Source organism: Eriocheir sinensis, chromosome 66, assembly GCF_024679095.1.
Source record: "Eriocheir sinensis breed Jianghai 21 chromosome 66, ASM2467909v1, whole genome shotgun sequence".
In the NCBI taxonomy this organism is placed as follows: domain Eukaryota; kingdom Metazoa; phylum Arthropoda; class Malacostraca; order Decapoda; family Varunidae; genus Eriocheir; species Eriocheir sinensis.
In genome coordinates, this window is record NC_066574.1 from 7,329,340 (window position 1) to 7,352,653 (window position 23,314).

The following is a 23,314-nucleotide window of genomic DNA, read 5'->3' on the forward strand; positions in this document are numbered from 1 at the left end:
TTTCTCTTCTTGGGCATGAGCCTACCTTGTATCTTACCATTCAGGGGCCACTGGATTTGAGACAGTGCAGGGTGGCCTCTCCCAGTCAATCTCCCATGCTCTTCAAATCATCAGTGTAAAACTTTCATTCATCAATTTCTCTTAGTTTCCACAAAGGGATACCCACAGTACAGTATACTAAGCCAAATGTAATGCAAGCAACATAAGTTTTAGAACCTGTGGGCGGTTTCTCCTGAGTAATATCCTTAAATCATGTTTTTTCCTTTCAATAAAGATTTTTTTTATTAAATAGTCCTGCTTTCAAAACTTAAACTTTTAATGTAATAGCATAAGAGTAAACTTGGGGGCATATGCTACAGCTGTGCATGGCATGCATGCCTATCTGTTGCATTGACCCTGGAGACTATGGTGGGAAAGAATCCATTACCCCAGGATGCAGGGCAAGTGCAACATCCAGGTTACCACATTTACCTTCCCCAGGTAGCCATTTATTAAAGATACGATGAATAGCTGGGTGAGCTGCACACTGACTGCCCAGACCGGGATCAGAACCCAGGCCTTCAGATTCATAGCTAGGTGTGCTGACCACTTCACCACAGAGGCATGATATATCATAATGCATGCATTGAACCGTATTGCAGTAGACATGAACAAACATTTGTTATAATATTTTTATTATAAAGGTATGATTCATTAGTATATTTTTCACAAGGAAACCAGTGGAAATTTTTTGTTCCATTATTACAATATCTATTGAAGGTTCACCCAAAAATTAACTTGAAGAGTATAATGAAGATATTCAAAGGAATCAGGGGATCTGAAATTATAAAAGAAATATAAATTAGTTAAACTTGTTCGTGTATGCGTGAGAATCAACTGTTGTGATAGACATCCAAGCTTATTTTTCAATAATATATTTGAATATTTATGTATACAAAAAACAACTGTCGTTTGCTTTGATAATCTAACATACAAGCGCATGAAAAGACAAGATTATATCAAATAACATAATCACATCATGCTCGAACGATCTGTGGTTTTTCAAATTCTTTGATTGATAGCTCATTTCAGGTATATTAAAAGACATCTGGCTCTGCAAGTGCAAATAAAGGGTATCTTAATAATTTACTGCATGTAAATAACGATTAATAACATAAATAACATGAAAGAGTATAACTGTTGAATGCGATGCTAGGCTATTTTGAATATTATGCTACCCATGTTATTTACATGCAACACGTCAAAATTCCTTATGTATAGACACTTGCAGAGTTGTATGTCACTTAATTTATGTAGCCTATACCTGAATGAGATGAAATATGAGTATCTGAAAGGCTATAGATCATTCAAGTATGATCTGACTATACTGTTTGATAAACAAGTTGTTCCTTCATGTGCTTGTATGGTAATTATCAACGAAAATCTTGTGTGCGGTTCATATACGATGGCTTGAGGATTTTTTGTATACACAAACATTTAAATATATCACTGAAAATATAAAGTTGATCTTCACGCAATCACGAACTCACAATGCACAGGTGCCACATCTACGTTCGCGAGTGGCCAGATGGAATGAAACGGACTATAGTTTGAGAGAACTAAAGGGAATTTGAATGAGGATGAAAGAGTAGGTATAGTGTTTGAGATTTTCAAGAAAATTAGGGAAATAAAGGAAAAGGACAACTTTTTCTGTCTTGTTTGGGAGTAGTCTAAAAAGGGTTTAAGTAGTTCTGACAAGTTGTTTTTTCTGAGTTATGAATGATATGTTCTCAGAGTTGGATCACCGATATAAAAAATAAAAATAAGTTGGACAACTGAACCTCGAGGTGTCCAAATTGTCAAGGTTTTACCATACCTGGGAACAGTGCTATCTCCGTATGAGAGCATCAAGAGAGAAGTAAAGGAAAGGCAGACAAAAGGAGCAAATAAATCATGAGAGGTAGAATTGTGAATATGGAGGTGAGAGAAATATGGAATAGTACAGTTCTGCCAACCTTATCCTATGCCTCTGACCTGTGGGTATGGAATGAGTCAATTGAGGCAGGGATATGTGCAGTAGAAATTAGTTACTTGAGAGCGTGTGTTAACAAGGTGATATGGTTTGAATAATGAAGAGATGTAGCATGTGTAGGGTTGGAATGGGTTGCATTTTATTGCGGTGGTTCTAACATGTTATGAGAATGCAGAATGCTGATTTTTTTAAGAGGGTTTATGAGTCAAATAGGAAGGCAGAGGATGGTAGGGAGGTCATAAGTATTAATGAATGCTTGAAGGAGAAAGATGAGAGCAAGAAGGGAATGTGAATGATGCAAAAAGTGTGTATGAGTAAGGAGAACTGGAGACCTGCCATGGCCACTTCCTCTGAGTGAATTTCTAGACAGATCACAATAGACAAGGGAAGTAACTTACATTTCATTACTGTTTTAATTGACCGAATGAAGTGGAAGATCTGTGTCTTGATGCCTGGCTCCTCTCCAAAGCCCTGGACATGTGAACCTCCCCACCCTGGCACTGCAATAAGAAAATATGACATTACAGTTGTCCCGCCTTACACACAGGTACGTACATGGTTCCAGGACTACCTTAGAATAGTGACTGGACGACAAAGTAAGACCATGCACTGCTCAGTAAATAGCCACTCCATAAAAAATAATAATACCGTCGGTACTTATTCCAACGCTGTATGGCTGCATGTGGCGGCAGTGCTCATCTTATGGTGCCAGGAAATTAGGTCAGTTGGTTGTATTAAAGTTAAAATGTGTGCCAACATCAGGGAGGAGCAGGCCAAGACAAGGTATGTATCATTCATGCTCCTCCCTGACACTGGAATACATGTTTTAACTTTAATACAACTGGCCTAATTTTCCGGCATCACATTCTCCATCCCGCTGACCCTTGCTCTTGCTCTTGCTGTACAGGTGACCCCTCTGAGCCTGTGGTGGGAGGGAGCCCCATTACCCGACACAGGGCCGGTGTAATATCACGGTTACCACAGATTACCTTCCCCAGATACCCATTTACTGACCATCCCGTAAGGAAGGATAAACACCTGGGTTGGCTGCATGCCGACTGCCCTGGCCGGGAATCGAACCCAGGCCCGCGGATTCGCTGTTGAGGACGCTAACCACCACCGCAGACTCATTTGCCTCAAAATCTGGGTAATGTGTACTTAGATTAATTTCCCCATGGACGCATCGCCACTTACATTTAGATAAGAATCTCTCCTCGTTTAAGACACAGACGGCATTGAGGACGAGTACCGCCGCTTCGAGGAGGCTGTAGATCCCGAACGCCATCGTGGAGGCCAAGCGGAGGTAAACAATGACAGCTGGGACTCTTCTTCTTCTTCTTCTTTTGACCTGTGAGTGTTACCAGATTGTCGTACTAGGCATACTTTTTTTGTCTGCTTGAGGCCCAAAACTGTCGAGCCTATACTGATAACGATATATATTTACAATTAGAGTTCAGATGGTTAATTATCGATGTTTTTCTGCAATTGTTATGGGTTAGAAACAGGAAAATACGATGTTCTGAGTACGATAATCTGGTAACGCTGGGGCTGTTAGGTCCTCTTTTCTTCTTTTTCACTTATTCACACTTTTCAGTATATTCCATCACTTTCTCAATTAAGCACTTCATCCTGAGCTTATAGGTTACTATTTTATCCTTTGTTGTTTTACTTGCAACAATAAATTAAACTATCAATCAATCCATCAATCACTTTTCACTTCACTTTCACTGCTCAGATTTTTTTTCCCCAGCCACATGTTAAGAAAATTTTTGTGTGAGTTATTATATAATTTCACTGCTTCCTCCTTACTGCCATAGGAATTAAGGAACATCTCAAAAGTCAAAAGGAGAAGAAGAAGAAGAAGGAACAGCTCAAAAGAAGAAGAAGAAGAAGAAGGAACAGCTCAAAAGAAGAAGAAGAAGAAGAAGAAGAAGAAGAAGAAGGAACAGCTCAAAAGAAGAAGAAGAAGAAGCCGCCGCGTAAACTTCAGTCAAATCAAATCCACACACCCGTCAACAGTCCACGGCTCCCCTGCACGTGACCTTGACCTGACCCTTCTAGGCGGTGGTGGTGGTGGTCATTAGCTCGCCATGTCCAGCAAGAGGAAGTCCATCATCAAGAGCGGCAAGGGCAAGGCGGACAAGACGAGGAAGAGGCTGTCCTTCGCCGCTGATGCTGAGGTGGCTGACAGCTAATTCTTTTTCTTTTTTTTATCTTGAACCCGTTATTATTTTCCATTCTCTCTCTCTCTCTCTCTCTCTCTCTCTCTCTCTCTCTCTCTCTCTCTCTCTCTCTCTCTCTCTCTCTCTCTCTCTATCTATCTATCTATCTATCTATCTATCTCTCTCTCTATCTCTCTCTCTCTCTCTCTCTCTCTCTCTCTCTCTCTATCTATCTATCTATCTATCTATCTATCTATCTATCTATCTCTATCGCCAAGGCTTGTGGGTGTTACTCCAGAATCACACCCACCTCATTCCAGTGGTTGATATCAGTAGTTATCTGATTTTCCACCCGTCACACTGTGGAGTTTGACACTTTTCTGATATCAAATCACACTATGCATCTTGGTGTATAATTATTTCCCACTAAATGGCTTAATTGGAGAATCGGGGGTGGTCATCCCTTCCCCTCTCTTTCAGGTGGTAATGTTAGGTTTGGTTAAATCATATAGAGGGGGATCAAAGATGAGCAAAGCCGTCCCCTGTTAGGAGGTGGTTAGTTTTGGTTAGGTTATGACGGGTGAGTCAAGGGAGGACAAAGCCCCGCCCCATTAGGAGTTGATGTTAGGTTTGGTTATATTTAATATTTAGTTATTTTCAATAAAGACTTACAATACTCTTTGCAATCCAAAAAAGGTGCGGCACCAATAAACTCTAAACTTCTTGGACTCGTTGGTTTTTAGCAATTGTGAAAATTAATGACATTCCTTTATATATGATATTTTCCTGAATTTTTTCAAACAAACATACCCCTTTAGTTTTTTTAGGTTTTTAGGCAACTCCTTTTATACTTTACCGTTATTTACAGGAAAAGAAGACTGCAGAGGCCACAAAGAGAGAGAGCAAAAAGACCAGCCAAGCTGTGTCTGGCACCCCACCCGCCTTGGCCATCCCATCATGCAAAATGACAGCTTTGGGCCTGTGCTATGACCCCAAAACCTCCCGTGGAGCGCCAAGGCAACACAACACCACTCCCATGAGCCAAAACACCAGACAAAACTATATGTCAATCCAGAACTTGACACCTCTTTCAGGATATATTGATGCTGATGTTTTGGTAAAGTTTCTCTCTCTCTCTCTCTCTCTCTCTCTCTCTCTCTCTCTCTCTCTCTCTCTCTCTCTCTCTCTCTCTCTCTCTCTCTCTCTCTCTCTCTCTCTCTCTCTCTCTCTCTCTCTCTCTCTCTCTCTCTCTCTCTCTCTCTCTTTTTTTCTAGCTTTCAATCAGATCCTAAGCTGTTTCTGTAACCTTGTTGTTCATTTGTCTGTGGCTTAAATCGTCTAGTATATCCTAGAAACTGGCTTGCGAACACTACAAGTTTTACTTCTATTTTCTGTAGCTGACTTATATCATGTAATGCTTAGGTATTGTGTTTTTTAATCATCATACAATAGAATGATTGTTGATTTGGACTGAGCTGAAAAAGATATTCAGATTGCTTTAATAAATGAGGTAAAATGAATGTGTCAAATATGTGGTTATAAATGTTTATACATTTTTTGTGTGCACTGATTAAAAAAAAATGATAATAATAATTATGACAAGTGACAGATCATTCTGCTGAATACAGAGATATTAGATTTTAGGTAACTTGGAAAGCGAGTAATTTATATACCGAGTTCCAGGCATCGGACAACAATGGCATTTTGCTGTAGGGGCAGACACCAGGAAGGAACCACTGTTGTCCAGTGTTACAGCCTGGTATAGGATGTTACTCCCTCTCTTTGCAAGTTGCATTTGTATTTCACAGTATACATTTGATTAGCTTTCAAAAGTACATTTATCCATGTTATCAGTGATTTTCTTCTTTCAGATTACTGGTGGAAAAATATTTGCAGAGAAACTGAAAGTGTATCTCATGGATGCACATGACAAGCAGCAGACCAAGATGAATCTTAACATGTAAGCCTCTCTGAAGAAGAAGAATTTAGTTTGTAGTAATGGGCATATATAAATTCAACTATATTTGAGCATTGACAAGAACTGGCTTGTAGGCAAAGCCACTGGAACAGATTGCTTCCCCCCTCAGAATGGATACGATGAATTGATGGATGGTGACGATAGAGGGTGGTAGGGTTACAGGAGCTCTGTGCAGGTTGCCTGGCCTCTTGCAGACTCCATGTATTCCTATGTTCTCAAGCTCTTACTTTCATTAATCATTCCCATCCTGTCCTTCACAGATTATTATAATGAAGAATTATATTTGTATCATCTCATGAAGGCAGCTTCCTCTCGGTAGTTAACTGTCGGCTTAACTTTCTCAAATTTTAATGCCATTTACCCCTGAAATATGGTGTTATCTATTTTCAGAACATGTGAAGAGGATTTACCAGAGACTGTGAAAGCTCATTTTATACTCGCCCTGTTCTTCAAGGACACACACAACAGGTAATTTAGTAGTGCTGAAGTAGTTAGGTTGGGTTAAGTTTGGGGTTTCTTCAGACACATGATAGCCAGCACCTTATGGTATAAATCAACAAAGAATTATCTCACTTTGTTGTATAGAAAGTCTCATTAGTTATGCAGCTTATTTGAATTATTTGAGGCAAGAGCTATAATACCTGTTTGGGGTTTTGTTAGATTATGTTAGATTAACCAGAGGGCGGCATGTGCCTCAGTAGGTGTCACTTAAAAAATCCTGCCTGCACCACCACTGGACTAAGGGACATTCACTAACAGCCCCCTAAAACTGAAGTCAAAAGAGGCAACAATAACCTTAGGCACACACACAAAAAACCCTAAAGGCACCACAGGCAAACTTGTAAATTTTCTCAATTCTTAAAGTTCCTGAGAAGTCCCAAAATTCCCTTGAAAAGTTTCCCAGTTCAAAATTCCTGGGAATTTTACAAACCTACACAGTATGTGTGTCACAACATTGCCTGCCTCAGTTTGGATCACTTCTAGATGACACTTTACCACCGGTTGTTAGAATTAAGAAATAAATGGTTATCTGTAATCATGAAGCAAAGAAAGCAGACTCAAAGAGGTTTTACTGTTGTTTGAAAATACAGCCCTTTTTTTGTTGAGAGGCAGCATCTGTTCATTACCCTGCAAAGTATGATTTAAAAGAATACGAGAGAACAATATTTACAGGATACGGTACTTGAATACTGAATACAGTATTTTGATGAATAAATTTCAGAATTGGAAAAAAAAAAAGGTAAGATTATAAGAAAAGATAGACACATCAAAGTCTTGCCGATGTGAAGTTGTGCCCAACACTCAACATCTTTATCTAGATAAAATAAATGACTACTGATTGTCCCAATAGCCCCCACCCCCCCCCCACCCTTTTTTTTCTATATTTTGTTTATTTATTCTTTCATTCTTTATTCATTTATTTATTTTTTTATTTTTTTTTATTTTTTTTTATTTATTTATTTTTTTATTTATTTATTTTTTTTTTTTTGGTACTGCCTGTAGGGCCGGTAGACCCTCTTGAGGGGCCCCTTGGACGGCCCCAGTCCGTTAGTGGCACAGGCAAATTTTATTTACAGTGGCTGCCGTGATATATGCCTTTAATTGCTGCACTGGACTACAGTTAACTGTGAGAAGGTGGCCAGGCGAGGTTTCTATGATACAGGCACGGCTCAAGTTTCCGTAAATTTATTCATTTACGGAAGACTTCATAAAAAGGCTATTGCTTGATTCCAAAAGTGTTGTGTGTGGGGAAATATGAGAAGGATTATTAAATTTGTTTTTCCATTTATAAATTCTTTATAAAATTGATAAGTGGCATCTACTAAACATTGTTATAAATATTTATTGCCAAAATATTAATTGAAAAATTAACTTTTCAGCATGAAGCACTTGTGCAACATTGTGAATAGGTGTACTGACGGCACCTTGTCCAGCAAGAGAGTAATGGTGGTGTGTGTGTCCTCTGCCGAGGGATGCTTCAAGAACGTGGTTGACCTGGAACAGTTCCACTCAGTACTGAGCACTCACCAGCTGGTGCATATAACTATGAAAGAACAGGTACCTCCACTGTTGCTTGATATGTTCTTCTAGGACGAACCTCATTAGTACAGACATTATTTTATGTGATTTATTTTGAAGCATTTATAACCCCACTGTTGGTGCTGCTCAAAATACTTGATTGAGTCAAGGTAAATTCAGATTTAAGTATAATAAAATCAATACTAACATCAAATTCCATTCAGCAGATTTCCAATAATATAATCACACGTAATTATATCTAACACTTCCTTCCACTCATTTTGTCATAGTACTTATACATTGACAAATCAGATTAAAAGAAAGACAATAAATATGTTCTATTATCACTAGTGAGGATGTGATAAGCATGTAGCATTTTGGTTTAGTGTTAACATTTCTATAATATTACAATGTAGTGATGCATAAATTGAATGTTGTAAAGTACTCTTTTATTGTGCATTCACAAAGATATCAAAATTCTTCTGCCAAACTTAACTTTTTAGACATATGAAGCCACTAATACTCATGCTATAGATTGATTCAAAGAATTATCTCAATTACAGAGCAGACTTGATCGTGAAGAAATGAACATGATGCTGGAGCTGATACAAAAGAGTGCAGCCTATCACAAGGGCACGTCTCTGCTGACGGATTATGCCATGCAGCTGGACTTGAGGAATTACTTAATGGAAGACATCATTCCACAAGAATCAGCTCTTGGTATCACCCAAAATTAGCCTCCATTGTTCCAACAAGCAGCTCTGGATGGAAGGTATGATTTATTACTTGATTTAAATATAAAATGAGCTTTATAAGGGATGAGCCATCTTAGTCTATTTCGGTTTATTATTTTGTTTTATATACCCCAGCTATCAATAGAAACCTTGAGTGAATAACTTTTAGACTTTTGTGAATTTATTGAAAGAGCACAGAAGGTTAAAGGTAGATAGTGTAGCTCTGAGACAAGGAGGCCTGGCAGTGGTGAGATTAGTGGTAGGGGGTTACAAGTACTAGCTGTATGGCATGAGCAATGGCACCTGTCTTAGGGGGGCAGCTATATCCATCCAGTCTCCATTGCCCTGCTCCCTCACGAAACCTCCCTTAGGGCAGAAGTGTCTCCAGTTTTCCTTGTTCCGGCACTCTCTCTCAGCACGCTCAGTCCCTCACCTACCAACCCTCCAATACTTATTCACCCTCTTAATTCATGTCACTGGTGGTCTCCCCCTGCTGCCCATTCCATCAATCCTGACCTTATTACTCATTCATCATCATCACCTGTCTAAACCATCTCAGAGCACACACCTCACTCATTCAGTCACTCCACAATCCATATCATTTACTGTTACACCCATATCAAGTCTCTCATACAGGTAACTCTCAATTTATGTGAGTATTTTGTCGCGTAACTCAAAAACAATGTAAATCAAACAAGAGGCAGGTTTGTACGTTTATTGCCTATTGTATCACTCTGACTCCTCTCCCTCTCATGGTTCCTCCTCTGGCTGCCCTTCCCCTCGTGGTAGCACAGCAGCGAGCGTGTTGTTGTTGTTGAGTAGCGTGGCAGCGTGGGTTCTGTATTGTTGTTCAAGTGGCGCGCGGGAAGAACTGAGCTCAGCTATGTGGCCATGGCGCCGTGTGAGTCCAGTTGCGTGAGACATCTGGTGGCCACTCCATAAAATATCACATATAAGTGAAAAAAACGTGTAAATTAAACATTTATTTGGATTTTGGACCCGGCGTTATTTAAAAAACGCGTAAACCAAACTCGCATAAATCAAGAGTTACCTGTACATGCTTTCCTTGCTTTCTGTAGGCCAAACCAATCTGCCAAAAGACTTTGTGACATGACCCACCATTGTGCTGCACTACACTACAAAGGTATGAGATTTTCCTCGATCTCAATTTTTCTCACCACCACATAAACAGGCTGTACTGTTTTATCTAGAAAGCCTCTGAACACCTATACCTTGGTGTTGGTCCAGGAGACATGAAGTCCCAAAGGCAATTCACTTCCTCATGCAGTGCCTCAAATGCCACTACCAAAATGTCCTGTGAGTCTGTGAGGGTTACCTCATCATAGGCTGTAAGCATTCCCTGTCAAAACTTGCTTTGGTATTCCACCAGTATATGAAGTACTAGGGTATGGTCAGTTGTCAACTTACCAGGCATGAACTCAGACTGATCATATGTCTGCAGCTTCAGCAGCTGGTTGCTAACTGGCCTGAACAGTAGATGAACAAGCTCTTTGGCTGGCCTGATTGCATGTACTTTTTTTACTATTTTTACATGCAGTTTTCAAATTGCATGTCAGACTTCTGCCTAATCTGACTGGCTATTTAATCATCTGGATTGCCTCTTTCTCTCCCCTCTGTCTTCATCAACTCCTTCAGGCTCCCAGTCCCCATCATCAGACAGTGGCAACAGCTCAGTAAATATCTTTGTTAAAAACTTACCTTATTGGTAGTGGCGGCGGTGACACTGCAATGGGTCATAGACTCGCCCCTTCCCTTTCAGCTAACTGGCTTCTTACTGTGTACTTTTTTCACTTGATACTTTCTATACCAGGAATGGGGGTAGAGTTTATTGGCACCTTCAATGTTTTTATTTAATTATTATTATTATTATTTTTTTTTTTTTTCCATGCTCAGTCATCTTCATATGAGTACTATGTAAATGATCCACCTCATTTCTGCTTCCACCTCACAAAAACTTGCTTACCTCAAATCCCAAGGTCATGCAAGTGTGTCTTTTTTTATTAATGTCTGCTGGGTGTAGTGTCCAATATACTTCAATGACATGCACTGTAACTTTGTCTCAGACTGGACACTTTCACTCCCTACTTTGGCTACAAGAGATAAGGCAACTTAATGATGGTGATGATTTAAGTTGAGACTAATTTCACCTTTCCTTTCAGCACAAGAAAGCTGAAAACAAGGATTCTCCAGGCAAACCACAGAAAAAATAACTAAGATAATGAAGAGGAAGACATGAAATATTAACTTTCCTTCTCCTCTGAGGCTAAGAAGACATAATCACTTCAAACAAATTTTATTGTAACAGCAGCAGCAGTAGTAGTAGTGGTGGTACATAATTTTTCCGAAAAATGGTTCTTGCTCCATCTCTCACCACAGCCCACAGGACTAATTCAGTGTCACTGCTACAGTACAGGACATGTCATTAATGTATGCCCACTTGACATACATTTATGATGAAAATTTTATGCCACCTGTTCTCTCTTTCCGTTTTCATCATTGTATTATAATGGTTAACAGCCATTAGAGTGAGCACATCCTCCAGCTTAACCAACACCCCCCCCAGGTGCTCATGCAACTTGTGTGGTGAGCAGATATTTCTTATTGATCAGTGCCCCTATAATAGCCTGACATGGATAGAGATTATGAATGGGCCCTTTCCCACCATAGGCTCTAAGTACCAATGGGACAAAGATGAGCACTGCCGCCACATGCAACTATAACATATGCTCCCAACTTTACCCTTAATTAATGGTACATGCAATACTGTCAGTGATTGAGCTTATAATTAGTTTTTATTTTTGTAACTACTTTACTGAATAATCTTGATCATAAAAATATTATACAGAAGCCCCCCCGCCATTCACGGCCTCACTGTTCATGGATTCGCTTATACGTGGGTAGGGTATTTGCGATACCCCACACCAAACGCAGATGAAAACTCACATATACGCGGTCTGTAGCGTCCAGCTCAAACGTTGTGCAATGTAAACAAAGAAACCATCCCTGGGGCTGGATGTACGAGTCTGTCTCTTTCTAAAGGAAACTTACTTATTTTTGCTATTGTTAAAACCGTTAATTAGGGAACTTACTTATTTTTGCTATTGTTAAAACCGTTAATTAGGGATGTTTTATGCAATAGTTATGGGTCAGAAAACGGAATATATGTGCTAAGTGCGATGATCTGGCAACACTGGTGTACCCGGAGCAAAACAAACAAGATCGCGGCCACGGTGAGGCCACGAACCTTTACACTCACTCTCGCTTACTGGGCGGGTCAGGGCATTAAATAACACAACTAACCATCACATCAGACAATTAAGATCACCAGGAGAGTGGCAATAGTAGCTTAAACACAAGATATATGGGGAAAAACAGAGCCTACATTACCCCTTGCCTGGACACGTGTTAAATTATTACAGTCCATATTTAATTTGTGATTTATGTGTATGTAAATCTATATAACAATGCTCGGAAATGCCTTAGAAATCCTTTATTCGATCAAGATGGTAGAACGAAACCCTATTTTCCCTATTTGATTATAGTCCCATTGATCACAGATTCACGTATCACGGGAATCTTGTGGAACCAAATACCCGTGAACGGCGGGGGGCTTCTGTATTTGATATAACTCATATATTCCCAATCACAAGTTCAGCCAATCAGGTGAAAGGGACGGGGCTTCTCAATGCAAAATAACCAACTTCAAGTAAAAAGACTATAGGTTATGAGCACTGAAGATGTGAGGTAGCAACAAGCCTAAGTCTGGAAGGTCATCCCAATGGCTGGCATAATGCATTGGTGCAAACTGAATCGAAAATTGTTAAGAAAATAGAACTACTGGGGTATTTTATCATTAATGCATGTCGATTCAGGTGTTCTATACATTTATGGCAAGCACTATCCTAAAGTCAAATGCACCCACCCACCCACCCACTCTTTTCCTATATCTCTTGTCTTCTTCACTCCTCTTCTCCCAAAAGCAGCACCACTACTTGGCAGGGAGAAGCAGCTTTTCCTGATAACCAGCAGGCCTGCTAACCTTGGTTGACATTTCCTTCCATAACTACACCTGTAAATAGAAGTAATTGAGGAAGTGAATTTTTTTTATATATATGCACCATTATTTTTCTACTAATGTGAAACAAAAGCTACTACAAAAAACATACAAAGGCTTTCTTTAATTATCCCTCTAAGGTATATGAATGTCCCTGTATCAAGAGAATAATGAAGTGACTCACAATCTGTATTAAAACTCCTGGTTTGGTGTATCATAGAGGGGAAGCAGTTTTGTATTAATGATTATAATTAATTTTAAATCTTTTAGAAAACACATCTGAAAAAAATGCTTTGCGGATTATTTAGCTGACATAAGCAGTCTATTCCAGACACTGGCACTAAATTTTGGGGTAAAACATGCTTTTTTCTATGGAAATAGTTTCATTGGAAAACAACTAATAAGTACCAGAGTGACTTTATTGCAGACATTGCTGTGAAGACCTGCTGTTAGGAGAGATAAATATGGGGTGGTCTAGATCAATGGTTCCCAACCTATGATCTGTGGACCAGTGCCGGTCCGAGGCTTATGATTTGCTGGTCCGCCAAATTGCTTTACTAGTGACTTTTTATTTTATTCATGATTTAAGAATATAATTATGTCAAGAATTTTTTTCAAATAAGTAGTTATAATGAAATAAAAATTGAATGAAATGTTTAGAGTATGGTGTAACACCCGTCGGACAGATGAGGAAGAAAGAAGTAAAAAAAGAAAAAGAAAGAAGAGGGAATGAGAGAAAAGAAGAAAGATGGAAGAAAGAAAGGAGCTAAAGCTAGTGAGAGGGAGATCGGATTTCTAGTTTCATTTGTAAAATATGAGATATTACGTTTTGGTGTATTGATAAACCTTGCAATAGGTACATGAATCTATCACCATGTCTACTGTAGTACTAAATGCTGTGGTTAGTGAAGTACTTTTCCCTCATGGGGTCCATTTGAATAATTTAGCCTTTATAATCACTTTACTTTGTAAAATGTGAAACATTACATTGCATTGTATTGTCCCACTGAATTTTAAATTGCAAAAAAAAAAAAATATGTATTTGGACTATATAAATGTCAGTGTATGCTTGGATCTATGCCTATGGTACTGGTCCGCAGAATTTTTTTCACTTGCTTGACTGGTCCGTGGCTTTGAAAAGGTTGGGAACCACTGGGACTAGATCATCCACCTGTCTCGGCCATGGGATGTATTTATAAACTAACAGAACCCCACCTTTAACCTAGCAGGCAGTAAACAATCACCACAAAAGGAATAGTAAACATTTGTCAAATTCACTAATGATTTCTTAAAACTATTTTTCAATAATGAAAACGATTTCCACAAGGAAAGAATCACATTTTACCAGGAAGAAAAGGTCAGCTAAATAATTACAATTGCATGATTGGTTTTCATATCCTTGTAAGAGTTAAAACATGAACAACCAACATCTTGAATGACTGGGTGAATAACATTGGTAATCACAGGCTGTCCGGTAAACAATCATACGTAACAACTAAATTGTTACCTTGGCACACCTGAGCTGACCAGAAATGGACACCTGGACAAGCAATGCAGAGGGTGTTAACGGGAACGTGAGTAACGTGACAGCTCATGTGCAGCCTGTAATGAGGAGCACAGGTCAGTTAGTCTCCACTCTTTGTCCAAACACACTGCAAAAAAAAAAAAAAAGTAAAACATCCATTAAGAATAAATGGTAAGAGTAACAATAATAAAACTACTACTGAAAATATCAACAATCTAATCTATTAGTACCTTGAGACTATTATTGCAAAGGAAGGCGGGGATGAGACTGAGTGCCAGGAGAGGGCTGCTGGCAAGTGAACTCTTGTCACAGAGGAAAGAAAGAATGAGCAGCACTTGTGGCAGTCTGATCCTCATCTACTGTGCTTCTTCCACACCTGGTCGGTACCTGGAACACAAGAAGAGGGAAGACTGAATCATAGGTGACCCTGTGTTTGTGCGCATATGCCTAGCTGTAGTATACTTTTTCCTTCTTAACCCCTTCACTACGGCTGGGCCAAAACAGCGCCCCGCGCCGTATCCGAGATCACTGCACGCGCCAAATTTCAACTGTCGCTATTGAATGTAACAAGTTTTCAGCCATAAACTCAACATAATCATCATGTATTATATATGAAAACATGCAGTATTTAATGGTGCACATAAAGAAACATAAATTAATTGATAATGTTGAGATGTAAGCATAAATATATAGATAAAATAACTCGTATATTGGCTAAAGCGAGCCAGGACGCAGTATGCGCGTTCTCAGATATGGTACGGGGCACGCAAGGATGCAGTATGCGTCATTGTGTTGAAGGGGTTAAAAGTTAGTATGATGATGTATCATTAAAACTATAAGAGTGAGTCTTGGTGGAAACTTAGTGAAGTCTTGCCTGGAGGGTGACAGGTGTTACACTCAACTGATTACAAGTTAGCACTACTATGCCTCCATTTCACCCATGCAGAGTATGTTTTCCCATTTTCAAAATTATATGGTGTGAGACATTATAATAAAAAGTACCTATTGGCACTCACACACCCTGCATCCTTCCCTCTTGTAGCCAGACAACAGCTCCTTACCTCTCCTTGAGAATCTTCCTGTAGACAAAGCTCCCCACCGGCTTCCTGTTCTCAGACACACACTGCTCACGGTACAGGTGATACATCTTCTCTACACTGAGGTTCTGCAGCAGGTGGCCGTGTCTGTTAGGCTGGCCACTGTCATCAAGAGAGAAGGTACAAATGTGGCCGAGTACATGCCTGGCATCTTCCTCTTGAGTTTTGTTTTTTGGGGAGTGGCAGCCCCGGCGATCCTGTTGGGGAAAGCAGAATCGTTAGACAACATACATAAGGCCCATCAACTTTACACAGCCTACATGATGAAATGTATCATTAAAAGTTATGAATGGATGTTAAGAAAACATTACACTAAGACATAAAAACGTCCGTCATCCTATGGTCTCATGTAGTGTTACATTCTTGTAAGCATTCTAACATTAGGAAATGTCAACGAAATGGGTTAAAAGGAAAAGTGCTAAAAGAAAAAAAATTGTCCAAGAAACTTTCCATTTTTCCAGCAGCAACTATGACTATAACTATAAATCTAGGCTGGTAGGGCACTAGTCTGCTGCTGTTCAGTGTGCAGGATTTTGGTGTCATAGCATTCTTTCACCTCAATGTGCACTGTGTGCTGTGCCTTGAGCCATCATTTTGGCATCACTGCACTGCTCCACTTCGTTGAACCAAGTGCTGTGTGCTGATTCATCCTTTTAGTGTCACAACAATGTTTCACCACAAACCAAACTATGTGTTGTGTGCAGAGTCCCAACTTTTAACAGAGTATGCAGGTTGAGTGAATGCTCCACTGGGATGGTAAAAATGAGAGAAGCATCAAACCAATTAACACTAAGACTAACACACTGAGGCAGGATGACAGTCAGCTTGGAAATACATTGAGAAAAAGGCAGAACAGATGTGAGTTGCACATTGAGATGCAGACTACTGCACTGTGTGATAGTGCCTGTACATGGGCCAACATCCTCTTCCTTTTAGCTATGTTACATGCTCTTTGGACATTGATACAATATATATATATATATATATATATATATATATATATATATATATATATATATATATATATATATATATATATATATATATATATAATATATATATATATATATATATATATATATATATATATATATATATATATATATATATATATATATATATATATATATATATATATATATATATATATATATATATATATATATTCACACTTAAGACAAGGTATAATTACTCCAAAACCCCACATTGTGTCTTTGTAACCTCCTCTCATATATTTTGAATCATTTGTGACATACAGTACTCTCTGAAAGTATACATCCTCTATTAATTCCTCAATGGATGACAACATGCAGGGAACTGACCATTTCTGTATCACACATGTGAAGGAAACTGAACCTGAGCCACCTACTGTACCCTGCACCTCACAGCTGTTAACTCACCTTGAGGGCACAAGGGGACTGGCCAGCCACAGCCTGCAACACCCTGTCCAACCTGCCATTGGAGATGCCATGCAAGCAGAGGAAGGCCACCTTACACACCCGCAGCATCTCTCCCCCGGCCTGCAACACACAGCAATCATCAACCTGCTACTCTGTGCACCTGCTTCCCACACCAAGACAGCATGAGAGAGTGAAGCAAGATGTTATCAAACTCTCACATGCTGTTATTAAATTTTCATGCTAAAAGAAAGATAATTGATGAACTGGGGCAAATAAATCTGTAATTAGAATACATGTAGGGAAATGTACTAGGGCCACACAACCAATACCTGGTGTTAATTGAAATTAAAAAGAATGGAGTGCTCATACACTACGGAATAATAGGCGAAAGGCTTTGGAACATTACAAAAATGATGTAATTTATAGGAAAAAGATGTAATCTTTAAGAAAGCATAAAACATGTAACTGTACTGCAAAAAACACAAATAATGAATATATGGAGACTGGAAAATCACTTAAAACACTATCTACCAACCTTAATAGGAAGAAGGAAATGGGGAGACAATCATACAAATGTAGGACAAGGAAAACAAACAAAAATAAATATACATAAACTAAGGGAATTAATATCAGACAGTAATATCTACAGATGATCTGGCAGACATCAGGGTATTGAGCTTTACAAAAAGTAAATGAACATGAGTGCAGTATCTTATGTCATGTCTATTACAAGTAGACAATTTTGAAGTTCCATTACAATGATAGGACTATAAAAGACTGGATGAGTAACTGAGGCCTTTAAGAACACAATAAAGAGGGGCAGCTGGTGCGCCAACACACCTTGAACTGCACACTGTACACCCTGGAGCAAGTCCTGGCTGGGGGGGCACTGGTCCGGCGCCGGCCAAGGGGTGCCAGTGCCACCATGCGTGCAATGTAAGCATTCTGCCGTGTGAAGCTGGCCAAGCCCCAGAAGTTGTCAAACACCTGGCGGCGGGCCTGGGGTGTCCCTAGGGCTGGGATGCATCGATGCCGGCAGCCACAAGGTTTGTCCTGGTAGATCTTCCTGCTGTGCACCTCACCCGAGGATGTGACGTATGCCTCTCCCTTGTTCCTCCGTGCCTTCCTCTCTGCCCGGCTCATGGAGGTGCTAGCCCTGTCTACCTCCCTCAGCCTCCTCTTCTTCCTCCTACCCTTCTGCTTCAAGGCCTCTAGGGCTGTGGCAGTGGTAGTAGAAATAGAAGCACAGATGGCAGTAGTGATAGTAGGAAGCATGGCAGAGGTGGTGGAAGAAGGGATGGCAGGAGAGATATCACTGCTGGTAGTAGTCATGGTAGTGTTTGCCCCAGTGCTTGTGGTGATGGCAAATTCATAATCTATAGAAGTGGTGGTTGCAAGATTTGAAGTAACAGTGGTGTTGGTGGTAGTGGTAGTGGTGTTGGTGGTGGTGGCACTGGTGGTAGTGTTATTGGTGATTACAGGTAGCCCTGGCATACCTTCCTGAATATTTGAATGCCCACCAACCACCACTGCTGCAGCCTTCAACTCCTTTTCCTCCTCACCCACCTGAGTGCTCCCTCTTGCTGTGCCACCTTGACCTTGCCTGGCCTCCTGTGGGGTAAGGCTTGCCTTCCCTACCTGCCGGTACACCCACAGACTGACAGGTGTCCTGCTCTGGGCCTCACACCACCTTTGGTACAGCTCATGCATCCTCTTCACTGACGCCCCTTTACTGCTGTGGGTGTCAATCCCCTCAAAAGCCCCGACTCCCTGCTGCTGCACCTTGAGTATATGCTGTGCTGCCAGCTCCACATCCTCTGGAGCAGTTTTGTTGCCAGGCGTGTGCTGACCCCTCCGGTCCTAGAAGTGGGGAAGGAAGGGCTAAACTCGTGATTCAACGGCCTTTTAAAATGTATACAATTGACTTCTTATTCCAAAAGCAGAGCAACAGAGCAGACACTTGGATACTTTAAGACAAGCAGTCAGGAGGTAGCAGGTAGGGAGGCACTAACCTGGAGGCCGTGTGGGTGGGCACAATGGAGGGATTGCAGCACCCTGTCTAGCCGGCCATTGGACACACCATGTAGCCTCAGAAACTGACTCTTGCATACCCTCACACGTGCCTGGCCTTCCTGGGAGCAGCAAGACAAAAAATTTATTGCTAGCCAGACTCCCCATCCCTCCCCAGAGACACTAAGCCAGGGGTTCCCAACCTGATCTAAGTCTACACCCCTGGGAAATGTTTCATTAATATTCACACGCCCTGCATAGGTAATATCATATCTCAAGATGAAGTGTCCCTCTGAGCAAGTCTCCACTGCCAGGCCTCTTCATCTTAGTCCCTCTAAATACACCTTCAGTCTTCTGAGCTTATTGACAAGTGAGGCAAACAGTGATCCTCCAAGAGGCACAGGATGTTCCAGGTGCCCACACACAGAGCCCTTGGAGGATTTACCCTGGGCCTGGTTGTATGAGTGGGCATCCCATCTGCAACATTCTGGTTGCCCTCAAAACAAAAAAAGCAGAGACTGAGGGCCCTTATTAGATATATATGTACTGATGGGAATTAAAGCTTGAAAAAACGAGCTGTCAAAAGTGTAGATGTTATGATTATGCTGGAAAATGTGGCGGGCCAAGATATACAAATAAATACATATTACCATATTACCTCTGGGATGCAATCATCAAAGGGATAGAGTAAGAGATTGTACAAAAATGACAATTAAAGATGTTTATACGAAAAAAAGAAAAAAAATCAGCACTCCAAATTGAACGGTCAATGACTGAAATGATTCATCAAATTAATTTATACTGCATGATGTTTTGCATGATGCACTCACCTTAATCTTCACATAATATATCCTTTTGACTGTCTTGAAGCGCCTTTCACCCTGTGGAGGGTCTAGATGCCTTACCCTGCTGCTGTTGCTGCTGGGCACCAACACAACACTTTGGACTAGGTGAACATTCTGTTTTTGAAAATCACCAATGTCCCAGAACCGCCTGTAGGCAGCCTCTCGGTCGGCTGTTGTCCCCAGTTTGGCCAAGCACTTGTGGCGGCACTCACAGTCTTGCTCCAGGTACCTCTTAGCAGGCACAGCTTTCCCTGCAGTGCTAATGTAGGCTCTGCCACTGTTCCTGCACCTCTTGCGGCTCAGTCTGGTACTGCTTCCCATGGCACCAGGTGCCCTTCTTCCCTGTTGTTCTCCAGGGCCAAGCCTGGCCTCCTTAGTCCTTGGCAGCAGTGTTGGGGAAAGATGGGGCTCAGGTGAGGTGGCACTGGCTGGTTGTTGCAACAGGGTGTTGGTGTTAGTGGAGTGTCTGATCTGGGGACAGGGCAGCATGGGCTCAGTAGCCTCACAGTAGTACTGGACCTGAGGGTGAGCTGCCTGGGGGGTAAGGGCCACACCACAGGTTAGGGTTCCGGAAGTCTGTGGAGTTTGTGGGAGGCAACGGGCTAGGGTGGTGGTGGTGGTGGCTGCCAGGGCAACTGAGCCAGCTTCCTGAGAGCTGCTCACGGCTGTGAAGGAGCCACAGTACTCCTGCAGAGGGTGATGCACTGTACCATAGTGTGCCACACCCACCAGTGGCCCAAGAAGGTGTGTCACCCTGAATGGCTCTTGAGAGTCCATGGTCAATCTTTACTGTAACAGTAGGTATGTGTCCAGAAAGTTTTACAGGGTTGGGTTGGCCATGGAATCACAGCCTCTTAGAGTGTCAAAGATGCAGCGTGCTAGAGGCTGTTAGTAGTATGATGATATGTCTGCTGAGTCGGCCAGAGTTGCTTCAAGAAGGTTGTTCTGTACTTGAGGATTCAGAAGTCATTGGCAGTGCTGAAGGCGTCACTGCCCAGTAGGTTTTCTTGTGTTGGTCTGTGGATATGAAGCTTGGTTAGGGATGTTTTAAGGATAATACAGATAGTCTGGCAAATAATATCTATGACTACCTATCTCATAATGGCATATGAAACTATTTCTGGTAATTTTTTGTGTTTGTAATTAGTCTGCTAACTCTTCCCTACAGAAATCATTAGTTTCCTGAATTTCCCTCTCGCCCAAAAACTAGTGAGTTCCACAAAAAATAAAGCCAATTAATAGCAAACACATCGACTCACCAGATATAAAACTTAAGCACTAAAGCTCTAACAAGGCCACGAGGAAGGTGGATTATGCCACTGCCAGAGTTGAACCGCCATATTGAAAATGGCGCATTGCAAAGCATATCACATGTAGCTACCTATCTACTGAAAATAATTAAACTTAACATATTTTACCAAACATAACATGACTGAATGGGGGCAACTTAACACCCCCTTGACATCCTGATTTTGATCTATTCAGAGGTAAAATACAGATTACGTGTGGAGTCTTTTTCTGAGACAGTGAAGTTAAGCAGCACCACCAGCCTAACCTAACCTAACTTCCTTATGTTCTTTCACCAGTGATTAATTTAAGATTACAAGTAACTACATTTTAGTACATGTTAATGAATGGAATTATTGTACTTCTAATAGGCTGTGACGTGTTGTACATAATTTGGTTGCCATTTCTCATAAACCATTGTTCATAATGAGTGTGTATGTGTGGGGGGAGGGGGTAAAAAAATATACAATTTGCAATGAGGATAATTATGACTTCCTTAAAGAGCACATCAAAATGTCAGAAAATGTCAATCTTGCCCTTTAAAACCTTTGAGTTACTTCCAACGATCATTTCCGAAAGATGAAAAACATGATAAGGGCAGGCAGTGGGTGTTAAACTAGACAAATACCTTAAGCAGTAGATGTGTCAGGCTGTGAGGATCTAGGAAAACGTTCAGCGGGTGTGGGTGGGAGTGGCGGGTGATGGAAAATGGGTGTAAATAGATGAATAGCAAGAAAAGTACAATGGGTGTAATACTAGATAATTACTGGAGCCTTGAGGGGTGTCAGGCTGTGTGGGTCTGGGAAAACGTTCAGCGGGTGTGGGTGGGTGTGGCGGGTGATGGAAAATGGGTGTAAATAGATGAATAGCAAGAAAAGTACAATGGGTGTAATACTAGATAATTACTGGAGCCTTGAGGGGTGGAGTGGAGGGGTGTCAGGCTGTGTGGGTCTAGGAAAACATTCAGCAGGTGTTACAGATGATGGATAATAAAGATATATAGCATGATAATAAATAAAGATATATGGCAGGATAATAAATAAAGATAAAGATATATAGCATGACATGGGCGACGGGTGCAAAGGTAGATAAAAACCTGGAACCTCGAGCGGTGTAGAAGGTGTTAGGCGGCCTCTGTGCGTTCACTCTCTCCTCCTTCTTCCCCTTCGTCAGTATTTCAGGGTGTGGGTGGTGGGCGGGGTGTGGTGGAGGGTCTATGTGGAAGGGACATCACAGTGGACACCCCGCCGCTCTACAAGACAACTTCCCTGTTCTTCGTACGCGGCGTCCAAAGTGTTGTACATCGACATTTAACACAATTAGGTGATTAATAATGGATTACTTAAGTTGTTTATGATACGCTGATGATAGTACTAGTTTCGGAAAAAACATATATACCGCTGGTAGGTAGGTAATATTAGTACTTTACGATACGATACCATGGATGTTTAATTTCAGTATGGAACGCGGATAACGAATACTTTTTTACCTTCAATATCGGTGATTGTGAGCATTTTACAGAGAAATGTTCTATAAGGGAACGATGAGTACGCTTGAAGAGTTGTATCGTTAACCGACAGCACCCCCCCAGCCCCCCCCCAAAAAAAAAAATACGCATACGCAAATTTATATTGGAAAAAAAACGAAAAAAAACATGCCTTTAGCAACAAATTAAACCTATATATTTCCCATTCGGCCAGAGCCAAAGCTAATATCAACTAGAGTAGAAATGCAACGTACGTTTAGGAGCCTTCTGATTAATGTAAAATCACTTAGGTTTAAGGACAGACCACCTAGTCTTGACCATGGGGTCTGTGTGGTCTGATTTTCTATGTAAATCTATGTAAACTCATTCAATATTCAGCCACAGCTAGGGCCAGATGGCATGCCCTGCTTTTTTTATAGTTTTTAAACACATGATAAATTGATCCCTTAGCTAAGGTTTGAAATATCGACACAAACTTTACCTGGACAGGAATCAAACATGTTAGGAGGCCAACACTGCTTAGTCACCACACTATATATACTATAATTACAGCTATGGTGAGTTTTGGTGACAAGATCAACAACTAAAGGTAAAGTGCATTCTTATCATGGAATTATCAAGCTGCTCCAAATGTCATATCTCATGTATAAGACATTATTAGGTTACTGATAATGCAGAAATTCAT

At 40.7% G+C, this 23,314-nt stretch overlaps 3 protein-coding genes across 4 annotated transcripts; 1 reads left to right on the plus strand and 2 right to left on the minus strand.

The window, feature by feature from the left end:
- Positions 1-657: 657 nt before the first annotated feature.
- Positions 658-3,372, minus strand: LOC126987806 (immediate early response 3-interacting protein 1-like). Its single transcript, XM_050845165.1, has 3 exons — positions 3,206-3,372; positions 2,410-2,511; positions 658-817 (listed from the first exon to the last, which is right to left on the minus strand). Exons 1-3 carry the CDS (start codon positions 3,294-3,296, stop codon positions 762-764), a joined length of 249 nt encoding a protein of 82 aa, XP_050701122.1. The 5' UTR covers positions 3,297-3,372; the 3' UTR covers positions 658-761.
- Positions 3,373-3,922: 550 nt separating this feature from the next.
- Positions 3,923-11,235, plus strand: LOC126987808 (uncharacterized). The gene is made up of 7 exons (XM_050845169.1): positions 3,923-4,191; positions 5,042-5,290; positions 6,045-6,133; positions 6,542-6,619; positions 8,032-8,209; positions 8,734-8,942; positions 11,085-11,235. The coding sequence occupies exons 1-6, from the start codon at positions 4,102-4,104 to the stop codon at positions 8,905-8,907; spliced, it is 858 nt and encodes a 285-aa protein (XP_050701126.1). The 5' UTR covers positions 3,923-4,101; the 3' UTR covers positions 8,908-8,942; positions 11,085-11,235.
- Positions 11,205-22,446, minus strand: LOC126987807 (uncharacterized). 2 transcript variants are annotated; one of them, XM_050845168.1, is made up of 9 exons: positions 22,247-22,446; positions 19,842-20,873; positions 19,014-19,133; positions 17,842-18,861; positions 17,002-17,121; positions 15,566-15,798; positions 14,735-14,891; positions 14,487-14,581; positions 11,205-12,994 (listed from the first exon to the last, which is right to left on the minus strand). In XM_050845168.1, the coding sequence occupies exons 2-7, from the start codon at positions 20,631-20,633 to the stop codon at positions 14,861-14,863; spliced, it is 2,316 nt and encodes a 771-aa protein (XP_050701125.1). In that variant the 5' UTR covers positions 20,634-20,873; positions 22,247-22,446; the 3' UTR covers positions 11,205-12,994; positions 14,487-14,581; positions 14,735-14,860. The 2 variants fall into 2 exon arrangements, with proteins under 2 accessions (XP_050701125.1, XP_050701124.1); XM_050845167.1 differs by having other exon boundaries at positions 22,240-22,446.
- Positions 22,447-23,314: the final 868 nt, after the last annotated feature.

Excerpts from the sequence above, each read along its gene's own strand:
- LOC126987808 (XM_050845169.1), top strand. The coding sequence starts at position 4,102 with ATGTCCAGCAAGAGGAAGTCCATCATCAAGAGCGGCAAGGGCAAGGCG. Across the intron at positions 4,192-5,041 it reads CCTTCGCCGCTGATGCTGAG|GAAAAGAAGACTGCAGAGGC; the intron begins GTGGCTGACAGC and ends CGTTATTTACAG. Across the intron at positions 8,210-8,733 it reads ATATAACTATGAAAGAACAG|AGCAGACTTGATCGTGAAGA; the intron begins GTACCTCCACTG and ends TCTCAATTACAG.
- LOC126987807 (XM_050845168.1), bottom strand. The coding sequence starts at position 20,633 with ATGGACTCTCAAGAGCCATTCAGGGTGACACACCTTCTTGGGCCACTG. Across the intron at positions 19,134-19,841 it reads TATATTATGTGAAGATTAAG|GAAGGCCAGGCACGTGTGAG; the intron begins GTGAGTGCATCA and ends TGCTGCTCCCAG. Across the intron at positions 17,122-17,841 it reads TGTACAGTGTGCAGTTCAAG|GCCGGGGGAGAGATGCTGCG; the intron begins GTGTGTTGGCGC and ends TGTGTGTTGCAG.
- LOC126987806 (XM_050845165.1), bottom strand. The coding sequence starts at position 3,296 with ATGGCGTTCGGGATCTACAGCCTCCTCGAAGCGGCGGTACTCGTCCTC. Across the intron at positions 2,512-3,205 it reads GGAGAGATTCTTATCTAAAT|TGCCAGGGTGGGGAGGTTCA; the intron begins GTAAGTGGCGAT and ends TTCTTATTGCAG. Across the intron at positions 818-2,409 it reads AATTAAAACAGTAATGAAAT|ATCCCCTGATTCCTTTGAAT; the intron begins GTAAGTTACTTC and ends TTATAATTTCAG.